At 49.3% G+C, this 21,122-nt stretch overlaps 1 protein-coding gene and 1 long non-coding RNA gene across 51 annotated transcripts in view; one reads left to right on the top strand and one right to left on the bottom strand.

Moving 5' to 3' along the window:
- The window catches only part of SORBS1 (sorbin and SH3 domain containing 1), a 234,403-nt gene that overhangs the window by 120,467 nt on the left and 92,814 nt on the right, over positions 1 to 21,122 (top strand). For 14 of the 50 annotated variants that reach the window (XM_070363637.1, XM_070363640.1, XM_070363652.1 and 11 more), the window contains exons 4-8: positions 205 to 273; positions 2,853 to 2,948; positions 4,931 to 5,059; positions 15,227 to 15,253; positions 15,370 to 15,482. In XM_070363637.1, coding sequence (XP_070219738.1) covers positions 205 to 273; positions 2,853 to 2,948; positions 4,931 to 5,059; positions 15,227 to 15,253; positions 15,370 to 15,482 — 434 coding nt within the window. Of the gene's footprint in view, positions 1 to 204; positions 274 to 2,852; positions 2,949 to 4,930; positions 5,060 to 15,226; positions 15,254 to 15,369; positions 15,483 to 19,967; positions 20,682 to 21,122 lie in introns of all 50 variants that reach the window. The other 36 variants (XM_070363623.1, XM_070363628.1, XM_070363639.1 and 33 more) reach the window with 7 other exon arrangements.
- On the bottom strand, positions 14,330 to 21,038 carry LOC138985817 (uncharacterized). Its single transcript, XR_011462777.1, has 4 exons — positions 20,655 to 21,038; positions 18,461 to 18,554; positions 18,319 to 18,353; positions 14,330 to 18,203 (listed from the first exon to the last, which is right to left on the bottom strand). It is a non-coding gene; the product is annotated as an uncharacterized lncRNA (long non-coding RNA).

Genomic DNA, 21,122 nt, shown 5'->3' on the forward strand with positions numbered 1-21,122 from the left:
TCACAACACACTTCCCATCCAAACAGCTTTTGCGTTCTCCCTGGTTCAAGCCACAAAGCATTCTCAGAACTCTCCCATGACGCTCCGAGGCCCCTTTTCAGGCCTGAGAGAGCCCCCGGGACCCAGAACTTTGCACTGGCGGGACTCAGAAAGGGTGGGAGATGTGATCACAAGCATCATGCTCTTATTCTTTCTTTCTTTCAGAATGTGATGCAGGTGCTTCCAAAGCTGTGGTGAACGGGTTGGCACCGGGCAGCAATGGGCAAGACAAAGGTAAGGCTCTCGAAGGGAAGCCTGGCATTTTTAGAAAGAGCAGGGCCCGGGGCCACCTGCCTGGTGGGAACAGTCACTGGTCTAATTAGGCTGTGACCTGGAGAGCTGTTCCCAGGCTTTCTGAGACTTGAGTCTGAGCCTGCCGTTTCCCACTGTGAGGTGACATGTCACACTGTTCCCAGCTCACAGGATGCTGCGAACCACCCGCCAAATCACAGAGGCCTCATGTATATGGCATTTCTCAGCCCGCAGTGTCTGTTACCTGGCATCTTACCTTCACCGGTGATAAATATTGACATATTCAGCATCCCGACCCTGAGGCTAGAGCCTAAATAGCTGAAATAAATCATTTTGGTGACATTCGTTTCATGGGCATCCTCCCAGGTTTTGAATTTTTAAAATTTTAGGACAAAAGATGCAAGTGTGAAAGGAATGATGGATAGGATGACCTTTGAGGTCCCGTCTCTCATCCTGTCTCTCATCCTGAACAGCCAAGCAGTGGGATTCCCATGTCACTCTGCAGTGAGAGGAGGCTGGGGTTCGAGTCCCGGCCTGCCACTCAGAAACAACACCTCTTGGGAGGCCCATTGTCTTTATGGCTATGAGTTTCCTTATCTAGAAAATGAAGGAATTTGATGATCTGTAGTATCTTTTCCTTCTTGAAACACAGGTCTTATGGTATCAGAGAGGGAGGGTAGAAGTCCTGTCATCGGGCTTTTGAGTCACAGTGCACCCTCTCTCAGAGCACGTTTACAGTTTGACATGTTTGGACTTTGTAATTACTGTCTGGGTCAGCCAAGTATTGCCTTTGAGAGAGGGCGAAGTGGAAAGTCAGAAAGAATAGCCACGAGCGAAGGCATGGAGAACAGGAGGGGTGGGGAGCCTGGGCCGGGTGGTTGGGGACCCCCATGCAGGAGGGGTCCTGGTGTCCTGCCCTTCGTGCCTCCCTGCCGGCTGCCCTTCTCCTTACCTGGTGTGGGCAGTGTTCCCAACCTCGGCCAGGTTGCTAAGGGGATGTTGAAGGGCAGTGCCCGTAAGGGAGTGTTTAAGCATCTTTTGAGGAACGCGGGGAGACGTGGTGTCTTATGCTCACCGTCAAGCCCAGCCCTGTGAATCCGTCAGGAGACTTTGGGGGTGTATGGCAGGGTGGCAAGTGGAGGTGCTCTGCACTCTACTCTCTCCTCGATAAGACCCACTTTTGATCGGAAAGTCAAGATAGATGCACCCTGGAGCCATCAGGGCGGCCTGGGGTAGTCACTGTCGGGCTCTGGTCTCGCTCTCTTCATTCAGCACTGGTTGACTCCGAGCAGCAGACTTGCTTCTTCCTCTGAAAATGGTAACAAAAACCTCCCACCCAGCCTCCCAGGTGGCCCAAGGAGCAGTCAGTAGGATTGCTGTGAAAGCACGTTTGTATCTGAACACGTGCAGGATTGTTGTTACCACTTCAGTTCTTGGTGGCCAGATGACTGCCATGCACCTCGTGAAATGGCAGCCTGGTGGATTGGAAGGTGAACTGCCCATTGCCGGGGTACCTCCTTCCTCCCGTCCCCTTGGCAAGCCTGTCAGCATGATATTGATGCAGCTGTGACAGTCTTGGTTCCCAAACAGCCCAACCACCCCCCACCTCAGTTATGATGTGGATCTGGGGCCCTGAGACCTCCAGGTGTTACCCATTGGTGTGATGTTGGTCCATAGTGTGTGAGCGCCCATCTCTTTATTTGCTGCCATTGGGACGGAAGGAGGTCTCACAACATTCTTGTTGTGAGAAGGCTGGTTTGGGAAAATGCCCACCATTGTGATTCCAGAACCTGGGGAGGCAGGGGGCCCAGGGAGGTCTGAGCACCTGGATTTGAGGTCAGCAGCCTCCGCCCGCATACCAGGCAGTACCCCAGCTCAGGGAGCTCAGCTGCTGTCAGCGTCCTGGGCCAGGTGCGTGGGCACTGCCCAGAGTCTTACGTGTGCATTCGGACACTTTGGCAAACTCTTGCCCAGGAAGGGGTGGGTTTAAGTAGACCATCTGCTGCCCAACAGATGGCCATTCTGATTTGCCTGGGGCCAGAGGGCTATGGTTGTCAGAGCAGGCCCAAGACCCCAGGAGTTAAGATCCTGGAGTAGCGGCTATGAGGGCCGAAAGGACCAGGCGACTCTCAGACTTGTCCTTCCTCTACTCCTCTGGGGCCCATGAGCTGTAACTCTCCTCCAAGGAGCCTTCTCCCAGCGCAGACAGCCCAGCCTGTTCCCAGGGGCCCCGTGGGCCCCACTTGCTCTCCCCTTCCTGTTTGCCAGGCCATCTGCCTCTCTGTAAGTCCTTTTGCCCAGAGCCTTGGCAGGTTCCTGGTGTGCCAGGCGGCACAGGCTCTGACCAGCTGCATTTGGGGTACAGTGGCGGAAGGGTTCTGCCCACCCGGGCGCAGGACTGAAGAGCGAAAGCGGGTTATTTTAAGTTCTTGCGTCCACTGCTCTTCCCATTGTTCTCTGCGGGCGACTTCCTCCTATTGTCCCTGCCGGTTCCTCCACTGCCTGAGGGTTTCCCAAATGTTTTTTTTCTGGATGCACCACTTACCCTTTTGTGTTTTCAGCAACTGCCGACCCTTTACGTGCACGCTCTATTTCTGCTGTTAAAATAATCCCTGTGAAGACAGTGAAAAACTCTGCAGGCCTAGTACTCCCTTCAGGTATCTCTCCTTGGGTTGGTTTCTTTTTTTTTTCATTATTAGCAGATCATGCATGATCTTCTTTCCTTCTAACAAAGACTCGGAGGCTTAATTCTTGCATGTTTAGGAGCCATTCCCTCTCTCTTCTCTGGCTGGTTTCCTTTTGTGTATGTGTGTGTGTGTGTGTTTCTGGGAGCCGCGGGCAAATGTGAAAAGGGGCTGGCAGGTGCTTTGCCCTTCTCTGCTTAGGGAGAAGGTCAGTCCAGAGGCTGAACGTTGACTCCAGCTGGTACAGGTCTGAGCCCCTTGGGTGACTTAGGTTCTTCCTAGAGGTGCCAGCTCCCCAGAGTTTATTTAAAATTCCACTGTCCCCAGGAATTAATGTGGCTGCCCAGGGCATTTCTGAACTGGGCTGGATTTGAAGCAGCTGCCCGATCAGGCTGTGTCTCTGGGATGCTGGCGGGGCCTTTTCCCTGAGCACTCCCTCCCCCGCCCCCAGCCCCACCTGCATTCGCTCCCTGCCTCTCCTCTCTGTGGAGCTGGTACAGTTTGGAGCTGGTACAGTTCAGATGTCAGGTCGTAGCTCGTAGCTCGTAGCTTCCTCCTGTACAGCATGGGACAAGTGAGGCCCAGGTGGCTCTGTATCCCAGTGGTGGTGCTTTCAGGAGTTGAGTCTACCTGGCTGTGCACACAGGACCCTGTGGATGGGCTGGCTTTGGCACTGTGCCCCTCACCCTTTTGAAAAGCCCATGAATCACTTTTCCCACTGGTCACTTATCCTGGTAGGATTGGACAAGTCAGATGCTCTTCAGGGCCGCTGCCCGCTCTGCTGAATGTGTATTTTGTGCAAGAGGTGCTGATGGAGCTGATCAATCCGTTTTGTAACTAATGATCGTTCTGTTTGTGCTGTCGAAAAGGGGGCTGCCAAGTGGGAAGGAGGAGCCAAGAGACTTGGTATTTCTCAGCTGTGGCACAGGAGCAGGGAGGAGCTGGACATCTGAGCACACATCCTGCCTGCTGCCCACCTTTAACTTTCCCCACAATCCCACTCATGACAGTTTTAGGCCTGAGATCCAGGCTGTGCCGTGAGCAACTTGCAAAACTGGAATTCAGTTCCACTCAGCCTCATGGAGAGAAACATTCAGCACGTGTGCCTCCCAAAACTGTGTGGTCTGCATGGCTTTCTTGCCTCCTCCTTACAGATTTTCCTGAAGGGTGAACAGCCTGTTTTGAAGCCCATTTTGAAATCCTCAGTGCAGTTCTGAAAGATGACCTGAGGCTGCTGTGAGGCCACTGTGAACTGTAGGAGGGGTCAGGGCCCAGGGAAGACTCGGCTGGAAGTCCCGCAAACACTGTTCCTCGAAGGATTTAGCCTTTCTAGCCGTTTTCTTTGGTGCGAATTTTCTTCATTAAGTTTGAAATGTGGGGTTCCGGGCCTCATGATCTTTCTCGCCAGGCAGCACATCCTGTCTCACCCCTGCAGGGGGCTTGGCTTGCTGGCACAAGGAGATTGTCTTGCTTTTTCCGCTGAGGGACTGCTCTGAGTAATGATTGTCTGTTGAACCTTCACCGAATGCCCTGTGCTGTCAACTTGCTCTTTTATAAGAAGGATGGTGTGGGAACTTGAGATATCTTTTATAAATTCTTACTTGAACTGTGCCTTACTAATTGGTCAGAAGTCTGCTCACCAAACTAAACTTCATTTAATAAAAGAAATCAACCCGCTTTGGTTTGGAAATATTCCCAGCCGACATTGTAACGCATCCATTGACTCAGAACTCACTGTGCCTCCATTCCCTCCTAACCTCATGACGGGTGGGAAACCCCTGAAAATATGATTTGTCCCTCTCCACCATCCACAGATTAATTTTCATTGACTGCAATTGCCTGTCTGTAACCAGGTTCATCTCATTCCCCAGCTGGACCAAATTGCTGGCTGATTATGGTTTTAATTCTTCAGGCGCCCTGGATTCAATCTCCCCTTTTGGATCTTTCCTTTTCAGATATGGATCCTACAAGAATCTGCACTGGGAAGGGAGCGGTGACTCTCCGGGCCTCGTCCTCCTACAGGGAGATCCCAAGCAGTAGCCCTGTGAGCCCCCAGGAGACCCCGAAGCAGGAGAGGAAAACAGGTGTGCTGCTTTGGAGACCTAGGGATAGGGTCTCCAAAGTGGGGGGTCGCGGAATCCATTGGCTGCCTCCTGATTCTCAGGGGCCCCTGCACAGTCTGCTCCTGTCCCTGCTGTGGTGGGTGATGATCACTGCCCTAAATGAACAGGTACTCACTGGCTTCAGGCAAAGGTATGGCAGGGACCACTGTATTCTAGCTTTTGATGGAATGTGGGCAGTCTGCACCTCTGCAGACTGTGTTCAGGAGGACAGAGAAGGCTTAGGGGTCTCGGGAAGGAGTGCTGAGATAGCCTCCAGGTTAGGCTTCTCTGAGCCCATCCCCACTTCTGGGAGCTCAGCTGTGACCATCCATGTGGGGCTGGGGCTGGAGCAGAATCCCAAGGAGACTGAGAAGTGCAGGTGGCTGTCTGGCCTCATTAGCTCCCAAGAAGACAGGGAGCTGACCTGAGGCAGCAGGTCTGCAGAGCATGTCTAAGGCCAGTGTAGACTAGGAACCGAGGAGGAGACAAAGGAAGCCCCCTCCCCGCCACATCCCGTCACTCAGGAAACCCGAGTGCCTAGATCTCCACATTGTGGTGGAGACCTGGGACTTTGGCTTGGTTATTTTTACGAAACAGTAGACACAAGTGCATGCATGCTAAGTCACTTCAGTCGAGTCTGGCTCTTTGCGACCCCATGGACTGTAGCCCACCAGGCTCCTCTGTCCATGGGATTCTCCAGGCAAGAATACTGGAGTGGGTTACCATGCCCTTCTCAGGAGCTCTTCCCAACCCAGGGATCAAACCCAGGTCTCCTGCATTGCAGGCAGATTCTTTACCATCTGAGCCACTGCCCAGAACTGGGATTTTGGAACCTTATAGATTTGATTCATGTCCTGCCTCCACCACCTGTTGGCTATTCAGCCATGGATGAGAAGGTGGTCTCTCTTAACCCTGGTGAACGCATCTGAAAAATGGGGTTGAGAACTATACCTGGCTCCCAGCATTGTTGTGAGGATGAAGTGTGTAAAGCGTTCCGCGCCACACCTAGTGGCGTGAGATGAGCTGGCAGACCTTAACCTGCTCTTAGCAGGTTATGATTGTTTGGGCCTCTCTGGGGAGCCCTTTCTGCAGCCCAAGTGTTTCTGGGAGTTGGGAAAGGCTGACTTTAAGGTTCCGCAGGCACTGTTACCTTAGGCTGGGGCAGCCCCTTTCCAACCTGAAGGGCAGTGTTTCTCACACTTCAGCTGATTGTATCAGAATCACCTGGAGTAGAGAGGCAAATTCCCAGAGCCTAGCTCAGAGTGTTAGGCTTTATAATTCCCACCTGTAGGCCAGAGGTGGGGTCCGAGGTTTTGCCATCAGGTCATGCTGATGCTGCTGGTCCCAGGACCACATCTGAGAACTCTTACTATAGGGGATGGGTGTTTTCTCCCCTCTTGAAGGAAGGAAATGCAGAGAGAAAATGAACTGGGGTGATGACCACTTCCTTGGGGCCAGAGACATGCAGACTCTTTTGGTATGGTGGGGAATGGTGTGCTGTGATAGATGGAATTATACAGGATGGAGATGGTCAGTGCCCAGCATCCTGGAAACCTGACTTTCTGTCCATCCCAGCCAGTGGAACAAGTACCAAAGCAGATACCCAAGGACAAGTCCAGGCTGGGGTTTGAGTACAAGCCCTATTCTGGTGTGTTGGTCCCTATGGAAAGCTGCTTTATCCCTAGGCTCAGGGGAAGGTGTAAGTGGCCTCCAGCACTGTAGGCTGATGGTAGCTTTTTGACTCTGTATTCCTGAACCTAACTCTTGCCCCACTGCAGCTTGCCGTTCTGGTCTCAGGAAAGGTGGTGACATTGGGAAGATCCAGCTCCCAAGCTGGAGGTCCTCTGGGGAAGAGAGAACCCTAAGGGCTAATTTTAAGAGAAAGAACATACCTGCAGCTCCATGTTCTGATAAAATAACCAATCAACTGCCTGGCCCTTCCTCTGGTGGTGAATGGGAAGAGAAGGGGCCTTGAGCTCCCCCTGGTGGTCATAGTGTGGCACAACACAGAGCCCCAATGATACTCTGCCTTGCCATCTGTAGGCTTGCACTCCAGTTCTGTGCAGTGGTTTGGGCACTTTTGGAAGCTCTTTCTAGTCCCCAGATAATTCTGTATCTTGCAGATTTGTAACAGCTAATTTGAATTTTAAAGTATCTTGTTTTAAAATGGAAATACCTTGAAGGATTAGGGGATGGCTCTCAGTCATTCACATGAAAGTGAAGATGTTAGTCACTCAGTCATGTCTGACTCTTTGCGACCCCATGAAATTCTCCATGCAGGAATACTGGAGTGGGTAACCATTCCCTTCTCCAGGGGATCGTCCCAACCCAGGGATCAAATTCAGGTCTCCTGCATTGCAGGCGGGTTCTTTACTATCTGAGCCACCACGTCTCCCACATTGCAGGCGGATTCTCTACCAGCTGAGCCACAAGGGAAGCCCAAGAGTTGGAGTGGGTAGCCTATCCCTTCTCCAACAGATCTTCCTGACTCAGGAATCGAACTGGGGTCTCCTGCGTTACAGGCCGATTCTTTACCAACTGAGCTATCAGGGAAGCCATATCTTACACTAAATTTAATCTTTGTAGATTATTTTCTGCCAGATAACAGAGATCATTAAATCCAAATCAGCAGACATTCATTCTGCAGCATATAGGAGCTAGACATCACTGGGAGTCGCCAGGAATTGTGATGAGAAGGGGAGAAAAGGGAAAAAATTTTAGGTGCATTATGCAAGCATAAAAAGCAGTTTATTCCAACAGGAGAATCAGGTGTGGGCCCCTACTTCACTGTTTTCTGACAATGCATAATGTCACACATTTGAAACACGAATGAAGGGTGAAGGACTCGGGTCCAATGGTTTCTAAGCCTTTCTAGTTCCCAAATATTTTGTAAATTTAGAAGTTTGGAAATTAAACGGATACAGAGTCTTCTTCACTGGAGACAAGTTCAGGGTTGTATACCAGGCCAGTTTGGGTGGAAAGGGAAAATCTGGGGTTGAGTGGGAGGCCGGAGAAATACACTGATTAGGTGTCCAACAGGCTGGAGTGAGTTAGCACTGGAGTGAGTTCAAAAGAGGATGGAGCTCCAGTGGGACTTTAAGGACTGGAGGGACATTCTTGTTCTCTTATCCTTCGGGTCCTTGGTCAGCATCCTACTAGCTCTTGACTCTGCTGGGTGTGTGTGGCTCTCCAGCCCTACTTACCCCTGCCTACTCCCTTCACCTGAGCCTCTGGATGACAACTTGCTGGCCCACACCAAGCCATTGGGCCTTGACTCGCCTCATGAAAACAGCTCTCATCAGTACTTGCAGGCAGCCATGCCAGCCTGGACTGGGAGCCCAAGCATGAGGCAGGACACCTGCCTGGCTCTTGCTAAGGATTAGGTGTGCTTTCTGTTCCTGGTGTCTTCACAGATAGCGCATGTCAGATACCAGCTGCTCCGCCTGCACCACCAGGGCCAGCATCTGTGCCCCAGCCTCTCGGTCTGTTCCTCTCTGCCTTGCTCCTTGGCTTTACCACCTTCTTCCATCCCTGCCAGTCTCCAAGTTGTTGATCATTTGCCTGGACTACAAGCTTTGTTCTCGAGTTACTGCCCCCTGTGGCCTGATTTCCTTCTCTATATGGCCCCTTGACATCCACATTTCAGGGATGTCCCCTATTCTCTGTCCTTGCTCTGCTTCCCTTGCCCAGTGAGAGGTGGTCTAGTTCTCAAATCACACAGTCCTCTCTTAAGGCTCAGCTCTGCTACTTACTAATTAACCTTGGGGAGCTTCAGTTTCCCATCTATAAGTGGAGATGATCTTCATAGGGTTGTTGGGATTCCGCAGACTTGTCCATATCGGGACGTAGCCCAGAGCCAGGCACGCACAAGGTGCTCTTGGATGGGAACCAGTCCAGTTACTGCAAATCAGGAGGCCACTGCAGAAAGACCTACAATAATTCCTGTGAGAGATTCTGAGGGTCTAGACCCAGTGTGGTGATCGGGGGCGGCGTGGGGAGGAAAAGGAGGGGCCAAGTGAGGCGTGTATTTGGAAGAGTGGAGTGGCAGGGTTGGTGCAGTGTCTCAGGAGCGTGGAGAGGTAGGACTCCGTGCTGACCAGGAGGCGCCTTCCCTGGTTGACTAGGAGAATACATGTGGCACTCATGGAGATGCTGGATATATGAGGGGAATCGGAAGGAATGTTGAATTCCATTCCTTGATGTATTGAGTTTCTTGGCAAGAGAAGGACTTCTAGAAGGAAGTTTCTAATCGGCATTTGGAAATTTGGAATCCAAGTTGCAGACTTGGGAGCCATCGGCATCCACGTAAATGCTGGGAGGATGGAGATGCTCTCTGAGGTAGAGTGACAGACAGAGCCCTCAGAGTTGCCCAGTTTAAACTCAGCCTCCACGTATGAGGCCCTCAGTTCCATTCCTGGCACCTCCACCAAAAAAAAAACACAACAACTCAAAAAACCAAAAAAACAGAACTCAGCCTCCAGACTCCCGCCTTCAGTGGTAGCTTGACTCTGGATCCTTGACCACCCTCCTAGTCTTTGAATGTAGACCTTGGTTTTGGATCGGAACCATCTGGAAAGAACTATAGTAATCTTGATGCTGATTTGCTGCCTCCGAGAGAAGCCGCTTCTTCCTGCTTGCTGGTGTGACATCCTGGCTGGGTTTGGGTGATGGCCCCTTGGTTCAGGTGTGGCTCCACCTCTGTCCCCAGGTCAGGGTGGTTTTACTCAAGAGGAGGTGGGGAGCCTGAACTGGTGGTGGGCGTGATACCAGTCTTCCTGTCTGGTATGGCCTGGAGACCATCAATCCCTTTGTTCTGACTCAAAAGCCAAGCTTCAGTTGGACCCTTATCCTTTATTCTGTGCCTGTTGGCTCTCATCCTTTCTGTCTGATTCTTGACAGCAAAGTTAGCTTTGGATGTAGAGATTCTTGGACCTGTAACCAGCTCATTTCCTCACATTTGCTCTCCAGAAATAGCAGTAGCAAGAAGATAAGAAAATTGACATTAAATAGTTAGACATTCCTTATCCGCATTAACTAAGAGTCTTTTTCATGAGCTCATGTGTGATAAAAGGGGCCAGATGAGAAGTCAGTGGAGGCGAAAGTCCTGACAAGAGAAGACTCTCACTGTGGTACCAGCTGCAAGGTCAGGGGATTCCCAAAACCACCCTCAGGTTTGATAATTTGGTAGCAGGACTCAAAAAACTCATTTGAAAGCTGTTATACTCACAGTTCTGGTGAACAGTGAGAGGATGCAGATGAAAATCAGCTAAAAGAAGGAGTGTATAGGGTGGAGTTTGGGGAAGAAGGAAGCATGGTGTTGGCGGAGTTCTTGCCTGTGAAGTCAGGATGCATCAGTTCCTAGTGTTGCGTGTGAGAACATACTCAGAGCGGTGCTGATCAGGAAGGTCATCCAAGCTGTGGTGTCCCTGGTTTTTATTGGGGCTCTATTACATTGGGGTTTCCCTGATGGTTCAGATGGTAAAGAATCTGCCTGCAATGCGTGAGGTTCGATCCCTGGGTTGGGAAGATCCCCTGGAGAAGGAAATGGCAACCCACTCCAGTATTCTTGCCTGGAGAATCACATGGACAGAGGAGACTGGTGGGCTCCAGGCCATGGGGTCATAAAGAGTTGGACACAACTGAGCGACTAACACACAACACATCCACTGCCCAAGTGGTTCACTTCACTCTCCAGTCCTTTAGCTGTGGATGCAAAAGTCCCCCAACCTCAGTCACACCGTTGGCATAGCACAGACACAGTCCTGTGAAGATGACATCCTAGGCTCTTAGAGATTAATTCCTGGAAGCCAGAGAAAAGGCCAGACCTCCTTTTGGAGAGAGGTAAATTCTTTACCACACAGCATTAATAAAAATTAAATAAGATTTGGAACACTCTTATACACACTTTTAACATCTTTTCCTCTAACTCTTGGATACCCTGCTGGGAAACGCAGAACTAACTCAATGAAAAGTGTCCTGAGATCCCAAGAAGTGATCAGCCAAACAACCTCACAATAGACCAAAATGAAATAAACACAGAATGAGATAAAGGAAAATAAGTAAGCTGTGCCCACAGACCAGAAAAGATTGTATATCAAGAACAGATGGAGGAAAAGATAAAGCAAAATAAATTAAACTTCTCATGAAAAGGCTTGGTCTCCTCAGAGCTGCAAAGCCTACTGAGGATCCAGCTTTCTAAGCCCCTCCTCCACCTCGGAACTCTGCACCAAAAATTATTGAGAGAAGTATTTTTGACAGTCTGCCTAACCAAGAGTTAATAATTGATGATCATGTATATAAAATTTCACCTGTTGCACTTAGACGCAAATGGCCCTGGGCTGCTACCAGCTTTGAAGGTTCAGAAGACTAGATATCAGATGAAGGCTGATGAAATGTCAGGAATGCAGCTCTTTTAAGGAAGAAAAGAATGTTCCGTAGGGTCCTGGGAACTGCCTTTTTGGGGATGGGGATAGGGGAATAGTCTTAAAGACTTGGAATGGGGAAAAAAAAAAAAGTGTGTTGATCCCTGAGGATATTATGTTCTTATGACTACTTATCAAATGGCGGAAGTCAACCACTCTAATTTCTATGTCTGGGAAATTTCTTTTCCCTTATATTTTGGATTCCAATCTTACTAAGCACATACTTAATGCCAGATACTTCCATTCAGTCCTTGTGACTCAAGAGATAGATAGGGCTTCCCTGGTGGTTCAGTGGATAAGAATCCTCCTGCCATTGCAGGGGACAGGGGTTCAATCCCCTCCAGAAAGATCCCACATGCTTCGGGGCAACTAAGCCCGTGCACCAGAACTACTAAGCTTGTGCTCTAGAGCCTGGGGGGTTGCAACCTCTGAGGCACTTGTGCCCTAAAGCCTGTACCCTGCAACAAGAGAAGTCATCACAGTGAGAAGCCTGTGCACGGAAACGGGAGGGTAACCCCGCTTGCCGCAACTAAAGAAAAGTCCCCCAGTAGCAAGGAAGACCCAATGCAGCCAAAATAAAATAAGTAAATATTTAAAAGAGATAATCTCCCAATTCACATAGGAGGCTCTGTCCCTTGCTTCAGGATATGAAGTGAGCAAAACAGGACTCAAACAAGGCTGTCTGAGTCAACAATGATGGTCCCTTTATGATACCTAGGGGTTTGGAGGAACAGACTTACCTTGGCTTCCCATGAGACATCTGTGTGCCGGCATCACCTGAATAGAACCAACCCAACCGCATAGTGGACAAAATAACCTGCCCCCACATCCATGGACAAAGTTCACGTCCTTTATTGACAGCCCTTCTTCAGAATCTGTTGACATTTAATGTGTGTGTCAATCTAATAGATTTGGTAGAATGACGTAACAAAACCTGACTAGAAAGAACCTAGAAAGGAAGAATAAGAAAGTAAAAGTGACAGATACAGGGGTGGAAGGAGAACCATTGTCACAATGTATCCTCTGATGTTTGAAGGCCTTCATGTGCAAGGAAATCTTGGGGCCAGAGATCTGGGTGGATAAACCAGTAAGTGTTAAAAATGGTCACTTTTAAAATGTGTCACATCCCTGACCTCAGCAACCCTGTGAGGTGTGCGAGGCGGTGAGGATTGTAGTTGGCCTTGATCACACAAGCCTGTATGTTGCAGTAACATGAGTAAAAATCAAGTCCTATAAATTTCCCAGCTACGTGTTTGGGACAAGAAGACAGATATCTAGGAATTGTCCCTAAGGTAGTGGCAAAAATGTGACAGGCCATCTGCTCAAAAAATAATTCAGTTGGAAAAGGTTATAAAAACTTTGCTTCAGAGGAGGAAGAAATTTGCAAAAATAACCATTTCCCCAGTATAAGGATGTTTTTGAATATACATTATTATAGCAGTGATTCTCAAAGGGAGCTCTGGGCTGTGGACCAGTGGCCTTAATAGAACCTGGAGACCTGTTGGAAATATAAATTCTCAAGCCTGACTTCTCATCTGAGTCACAAACTCTGGGATGGGGCCCTGTGAACTGTGTTTTAACAGGCACTCCTGGTTGTTCTTGATTCAACTAGACTGCTGTACATGGATGCAGATCACTAGAAACCTTTCTCCTGCCCGGCCTTTGTCCTGACACCGTTTGGCTTCCACCACCTCCCTGGAATGCAGGCTTTGCTTTGTGGCAGATGGTGGGACTGGTGGCTGTGGGTGGCGGGCAGAGTGCCGTGCTTGATTCTAGAGACTGGAGCCGACTGCTTTGTCACTTCCTGGCTCTGTGACTTTGGGCAAGTCACTTGGCTTCTCTGTTTCTTTATCCATGAAGTAGAGTGGATACCTACCTCACAGACTTATGTACACTGAATTAAATACTAAATATGTGTAAAAGTGGCCAACAGCATTGGACACTTAGAAAGGTGTTCAATCAACAGCTTTTTAAAATCTCAGCTAGACATCCAGAAGACACATCTCTAATCCCTGAGGGACCCATGTTGAAGTGGGGTCGTGGGCTGTGAGAGCTGCTGTGTATTATTTCCCTCTTTATATGGGATGAGATAAGAGGTGGCAGCCAGGGGGAGGAGCCTGAGGGATTGAGTCCATGAGGGGTTGGCAAACTGGTGGTTGGGCCTAATCTGGCCTATGCTGGTTTTTGTACAGCTGGTAAACCTGGAAAGGGGTGTGTGTGTGTGTGTGTGTGTGTGTGTGTATTTTTATTTTTTGGCTTGCCTTTAATTAGACTGAACTCTTGTGATTTTAAAAGTGGAATCAATCAGAAGGCAAGGGTATCGGGAAGTAATTTTCCAATATTTGTAAACTCAAATTCTTCTTTGGAGTCAAGCAGGCTTTTGTTTACTGTTCACAGGGTTACTTCTGAGTTGCAAAAAAAAAAAAAATTCCCTATTCAAACCAGGCTGCCACAATTGGACAGAAAGCATAAGGATGTTTTTTCCTTGCATCTGGGTTTTTATATTTTTAGGGGTTAAAGAAAAATCAAAGAATGTGCTATGTGAAAATTATATGAAATTCAAATTCCAGCTTCCATAAATGAAGGTTTATTGGAACACAGCCACCGCATTCACTTGATATTATCTGTGGCTGCTTTTGTACTACAGCAGCAGAGTTGAATAGTTGTGACTGAGCCCATGTGGCCATCAAAGCCACATCAAAGTATTTGCTAACTGACCATTGATAGAAAAGGTTTGCTGACCCCTGGGCTACATAGAAGATAGAGAATAGACGCAAGAGATGATGCAGAAGATGGAGATAAATAACACACATTGCTGAGCTCTGCCAGGCACTGTGCTAAGCACTTCTCGTGCTTATATCATTTAATTCTTAAAACAGCACAATATATCATTATCCCCATTTTTCAGGTGGGAAAACTGAGGCTTTTAACTTGCTCAGGGCCATAGAACCTATAGGCAGAGGAGCCAGAATTTGAATTGAGGTCCAGTTGCCTTCCCAGCCAAGCTTGGAACCACTGTGCTCTCCAGCCTTGTGGTGTTAAGTGGGTCAGGTTAGAAGAGACTTAGGGTCTCCGAGCTGTGCCGGGCGATAGATGGAGGGCAGGTTGGTAGCTGGCTGACGGGAGACAGGAGTGCCTTGTAGTCTGATGAAAACTCAGGATGACGAGATTTTGAAATGTTTATGGGGTTCGTTTAATGGAAAGAAAAAAGGCAGGCAGGGAGAGAAAAGCCCTTATCACAGCAGATCCCTCTGGGCTTAAATCATGTTCTCCCAGTCCCATAGCGCCAGCAGCCGTGGAAAAAGTGCTTATGGGCTCATGAACAGACCTCTCTGGGTCTGTTCATGAGCCCAGCCTGCTAATGAGGGGAGGTCATTCTGAGCCCACATCAGGCTTAAAAACAGGGGAGCTCAAGTCAGCGAGTCAGGACTGGACAGGAGAGTTCTGTGGCCTTTTTGTCTGTAAAGTAAGAATGTCAAGAACAATTGTTTCTTCATTACTGTGAATGTGAGCCTTGTGTTTTCAAAGGTCAGAGCCTGTGAGCACATCATGGTTTAGAGTGGGTTCCTATGGTAATTAGGCCATCGTGACTGAGGGCATTTTGTGTCAGGCAATGGGGCGCTGGATTTTCGTCTTTCTGAGCACGGCGTGCTTTTTCCTTGCAAACGTAACCATTTCTGTTTTCCCTCTTTTCTGCCTGTTTGCCTCCTTTCTGCGCCACACGTAGTTCTGGAGTCAGAGAATTCCTCAGCAGGTATGGTTTCTCTTGTATCTGTTCTATCCCTGCATTCCACCGGGAACCCTTCAATCAGAGGGACCCAAGGAATGTTCCTGAGAGTGAAGGGTTCTTTTTTTTTTCTCATCCCTCAGATGAGTGGAGGCTTTCTTCCAATGCCGATGCCAATGGAAATGCCCAGCCCTCTTCACTCGCTGCCAAGGGCTACCGAAGTGTGCATCCCAGCCTTCCCTCCAGCAAGCCCCAGGTAGGCGTGTGCCCAAGGGCGGGGTGGGGACCACTCTTGAGCCGGATAGCTTACACTTGTGCCTGCCTGCTCACTCAGCTGGATGATGGACTGAGTTTTGAGTCGCACTTTTGGTCAACTCTGGGAAAGCCCCAGGGGGAGCAGAGTTAGACAAGAGTTGGGGTCAAGGAAAACAGAAGCATGGGGTGACACTGGTCTATACCGAGCATCAGAAATATCAGCCCAGTGTTTCCTAGGTTTGAAACGTGTGTGGAAATGATCTGAAAGAGGGAAATCCAAGCCAGAAAAAAGGTCTGAGTATAATATTCAAAAAGAGAGTTCGCTCTTGTGTTTAGTCCATTACTTTGCTAGAGTTGGAACTGTGAGAGTTCCAGCAGCTCTGTCCTTACGGCTTTTAGATTAGGGAGCTGCGGCCAGCACTTAATCTCGCAACCTAGAAGCAGCAGACGGAAGTTCAGATGGCTTTAAACTGCCTAGCACTACCTTACAAAAGAAAATCCCCCCACATGGTACACGTGGGAGGAGGGATAATTTTGCTGAAGTTTTTCTCCCAAGTTGTTTTCCTGATCTTTCTTTCTTCCCCTCCCTGTTGCTACTTTGCCAGCTTGACGAAAGGAATAGACCCTGTTGTAATTCAGGCAATCCGTAAAGAGTGTTTTTACATAGCGGAGTAACAGCCATCAAACGGAGCAATCCATTCTTTTAAAAAGAGCTGTGCTGCTCAAAAACAGCAGAAATGTGTTCCTTACGCAGTCCGCCTCCCCACGCCTGCCTTCTGTGCATGTGCTCCCAGAACTCCCTAGGAACCCAGGGAATCCACATGCCTTCCTACTTCCCACCCTGCTTTTTCCAGTGATTCTCTGGGTTCTGCTCGTGGGGACATAAAATCGTGCTTGTCCCTGGAATGAAATTGAGTCGGAGATGATGCCTTCCCTCCCCTCTGCAGAACCCCGTCTCTGCAGGCTTAAAGGAGGTTGCTGAATTGTGTGCAACCCTGCTCCCTGATCAGAGTGCCCCCTATGCCCCCACCCCTGGTGCAGGGCCACTGATGAGAGCCAGGAGCTGCAATGGGCCTGGCCTCCTGAAGGCCTCATTAGACTCGGGAGGTGGGAGGTCCCTTGTCCAGTAAATGATGTGCCATCATTTCTAAGCCCTTTCCCAGCATCTAAGTCTGCTGCTGGTGGCGGGCACAGTTCCTTCTCAGCACTCTCCAGGTTGGATGCAGTTGGCTCTGTACCCGGGGTAGGAGATAGTGCTAATTAACCCCGGGCACATGTAGAAGCACAGCCTCTTCCACTATCAGTGACTTAGCCCGAAGGGTAGCTCACTAAGTCCTTTTGGCTTCTAAAAGGGTTCTTCTAAAGAGAGGACTTTAAGAGCATGTCAAGTGAACAAAAATCCCCTTTAAATACACTTACTGATGGCAACTTTGTTGCGCATTTGTTGAATTCAGATCACTGTGTGAAACATTGCCCTCAGGGAGTTTGTGAGGGTGAACCTCATAGCAAGGATGCCCATTCTGTAACAGCGCCTACGGATTGTGTATGCATCTTCTCATCTCTTACTCTCTGAGAAGTTTCTTTGTACTGGGGTGTCTGAAACGATACCTGGCAGGTTGCTGAGATAAGAGGTTTTCTGTATGTTCAGTGTAAAGTTGACCATCCAGCTTTCAAGAGTCTTTAGGTCATAGATTTGTTTTTTGAATGCAAAAATGACTTCTTGTTTCCATAGCCATGGCCGGAGCTAATAGAATATGCTGATTTAGATGGAGCTTGGGTAGTTGGGCTGCTGACTGCCCTGGCTTGGTTTCAGACGAAGACAGCTCCCAGACCCCCGCAGGCCTAGCATCTCCTCCTAAGGAGGAGTCCAGGGACTCATGGGCCAGAGGGGAATCCCGTGTCCTGCTGCTCCCACCTCTGCCTTTCCTCCCACTGCCCTGCTCGCCTTACCCCCGGGGACTGGCAACCAGGGCTTTCCCATCTCTGACAGCATCACTGTAGTGGGCCCCAGTGGAGCAGGGACTGTAGTTTCTGAAACTACACTAGGATCATGGCAGATTCTTCAAGCAGCCTTGTGTTTTTCACCGTCCCATCTTCTAAAAAGATAAATGGAATTTCATTAGTAGATACCTGGGGAGAAGTGCCAACTGCCTAGGTGGTTCCCACCATGTTTACAATAAAGGAGAAAGTAGTTCCTTCCATGTAAAGCGACTGTGTCTACCCTCCTCCTTCTCGGAGCTAAAAGGAGCCCCAGGACAGGAGGGCCTTGGCTCCAAGCGTGTTTGTCAGCACTCTGGGGAAGCGTCCTCTCCACAGGGTCAGGGCCCTGGGAAGCTTCAGGCCTGATGTAATTCAGCCCTGGCCCCTTATATGGCCACAGCCACATTAAGTTAAAAACTCACTGAAACCAAATGCTATCTTTGGACCAGAAGGAATCACATGGGGGACACTGCAGCTCAAAATAATTCTGAACCTCACTCAAAATTGCCTTCTACTGACCTCCCTGACCACCACCATCAGCTCGCCTCGGCACATGCTCGCTCAAGTGTTTTGTTTCTAGAGAGCATTGTTTTAGTCCAATAGCACACCCCGACTTCCAGCCTAAGTTCACCAAGAGAGTGTACACCTGGAAGGTTCTGCTCCTGGCTGTGGCTGAAGATACATTTTGTATTTTTGACTGGTGGATATATGGCCACATTCGGCGGGCACTGTCCTGGGCTCCCTGTGGAAAGGATAGGCATCAAGTTAACCTAGTTAACTGAAGGGGTAGATCGTTTACAGTAAACTATCTCGGTTGATAGTATAGTCCAGACCCATACTTTATTTCACTTACTCACCCTCACTAACATCCGTTCCCCTTGCTGCCTGCACTCTGCAAAAAAATAAAAAGGAAATACAAAATAACCCCCAAATAGACCACACCCTTACACCCTTCCAGTTTAGGGTTATAATCCATTTACCATCCAAACTGTGCCTCACCTGTGCAGTTTAGTGGAAGGTTCTGGTTTTCTTCTCATAGTGGGTGATCTTTAAAGACAGGGGCCAGTGGAGAAAGTCTGGGTGTCTTAAGTAGCTGTAAGAAAGTAACAAAGACAGGTGATTCGATCAGCAGACATTTATTTGTCACGTCTGGAGGCTGGGAAGTCCGAGATCAAGGTGCTTGTCCATTAGGTTTCTGGTTAGGGCTCTCTTCCTGAAGTGCAGACGGCCACCTTCTCCCTGATAGAAAGAGAGGGCTCTGGTCTCTCTGGCTCATCTTATAAGGATGCCAGTCCCATCATGGGGTCTCACCCTCATGACATCATCTAGCCCTCATTACCACCCACAGGCCCCACCTCCAAATGTCATCCCTTGGGGTTTGGGAATCAATTTATGAATTTTGCAGGGACACACATCCAGGAAATAAACTTTCCTTATGGCCTAAATGCCAGTTGAACCACAGGTTCATAGATGTCTGTCCTTGACATGATGATCATCTGGAGATTTATCCCTTTCTCCGACCTTCTGCCCCACTGAGCCCCAAGGAGGAGCTAGGGGCTGTGTTGAGGGAGAGGAAATGAGGTGAGGGCTGCAGTTTTCTAGCTCTGAGCCTGGAACCAGAGCTTTGCGCAGAAACCATGAGCCTGAGGCTGTTCACCCTTTTCTAGGATTGCCTGTGCCTCGTGGCCAGATGGGGATGGGGAATGAGCTGAAATCAGGTAAACCAGGCACCGTCAGATGCCAATCCAGCCGGTTAGTCAGTTGCTTCATGGCCTGGCCCCTTTGTCCTGGGTGCATCAAAAACAGGAGACCACATGCGTTTAATCTCATGACTATCTTCCTTCTAATAAGTGGTTCCATCAAATTGTTTCCTAGGAGACAAGAGCACTCATGGATTCTAAGTCCTTAGCAGTCTCTTCTTGGTAGGCTTTAACTTATTTTGCCTGTGGGATTGAGTGCTGAATCTTAGGGACTCAATTGAGATGTTTGCCTCTGGTGAACACAGCTCTGAATGATTCTTCCGGTCCTACATTTCCTAAGGGAAAAGAATGAAACACGCTCAAGAATTTGAGGGAACTCAAACCTTGGAAGCCAAAGGCATGGAGTGGAAAGTCTTTGAGGAAAGGATATGGGAGAAGGCTGGGAGCTCTTAGGCTTTCCACTGGCGCTTAGCCTTCGGGCGCCCTTGTTGGGTCAGGAGGTCTCAGGGGGTGCAGGTCAGTCCAGAACTAGTGTCAGACTGACTTAGCACCTGGGCTGAGCTCAGCATCGTGTGATGTAGAGGGGCGTCAGCCTGCCTCTTCAGGTGAGTATGATCCGGTTCTTGACTTTATTCTGAGGAGAAATAAACAAGCCAGGAGGAGTCTAAGCTGAGGGTTTGCTTACAGTCATGTCAGGAATTGTTTTTTCTTCAGATCATGTTGTGTTGCTGTTTCTAATGGTCGTCCTTCTTCCCGTTTCCCCTCCTCTTTCTTTCTTTTTACTGTGTCTCAAAAATACTACGAAGGTCCTCTCTCCCCCACGCCCTCCTTTCCTCAAAGAGGACCGCTTTGCATGGCAGCCTCCCAGCACCCGCAGTCCCTCCAGGGACTCACTCTACCTGAGCTCACCAAAGCCTTACCTCCCACCTGGCACCCTCAGCCAGCAGAGCCCCTCACTGCCCCGGCCCATCTCTTTGCCCCTGGCAGCCGGATCAGCCCCCCGAGGTGTGCCATGTCCTGGGCCCCCGCTTCCAGGTTCCACATTCCCTGGCACTTGGTCCCAACCCCAGCAGCGCTGTGCAGCCACCAGGACAGTTGATAGAGAGAATGTGAGCTCTAACCCACGTCATGAGGCAGTTGGGAATAAAAAGGTCAGCAGCTTATATGTACCTTGTTTATCCTGCAACGTTTGCCCGGTGGCATTGGAAAACCTCTCTGGTGTTGCACGTGACCCAGCCAAAGGCACTGAAGCTGCAGGCACTCGGGCACCGGCTCCCACCATTGTCTCCCGCATAGCCGGCACAGGGACGCCACCCTCTGCTGCTCCTCCCAACCCTCCCAAGCTATCCTTTGACATCCATAAAGATGCCGTTGGCTGTGGCCAGAGTCCTTCCCTGGGGCCTTGGCCTTCGTTCCCAGACGCAGTGAGAGCACCTGGGCTAGGCCCCCAGGTTACCTCTGATCCCGAAAACCGGAAGAAAAAAGAACCTTACCTTTTGCAGCTGTGTTATCCAGCCAAGGCAAGAAATTAGGAATGTGTGTGTGTCTTCTCCACCGTCTCTTCTCAAAACTCATGTGAGCAGCTCTTTTTTGTTTTCTGGGCCACCCTACCCTCCCTCTCCTTGTTAATAATGCTGCAGCTTGATCTCAAATTCTTCACTCTAAACATCTCAGCACAGTCCTCTCGATCTCCCTGCCTCTTTCCTGTAAATATGTAAGTATGCTGAAGCGTGGAATCCGTAGACTAATAACATGGTGAGATATTATATGTTTTATACATTTTGTATCAAGATGCCGGAGAAATGGTCTTCACTTCCAAGCTTTCAGGCTCTGCAAGCCTTTTTGGGGGTTAAACACAGCCTGCCTGCCTGTTGTTCTCTTTCTCTCTCTCTCAAGTGTTAAAAGGATTCAAAAATAGATGGATGGAAAGTAAAGTTGGATGGGGTTCCCTCTGTGTCATA

Source organism: Bos mutus, chromosome 26, assembly GCF_027580195.1.
Source record: "Bos mutus isolate GX-2022 chromosome 26, NWIPB_WYAK_1.1, whole genome shotgun sequence".
NCBI classification, from domain to species: Eukaryota; Metazoa; Chordata; class Mammalia; order Artiodactyla; family Bovidae; genus Bos; species Bos mutus.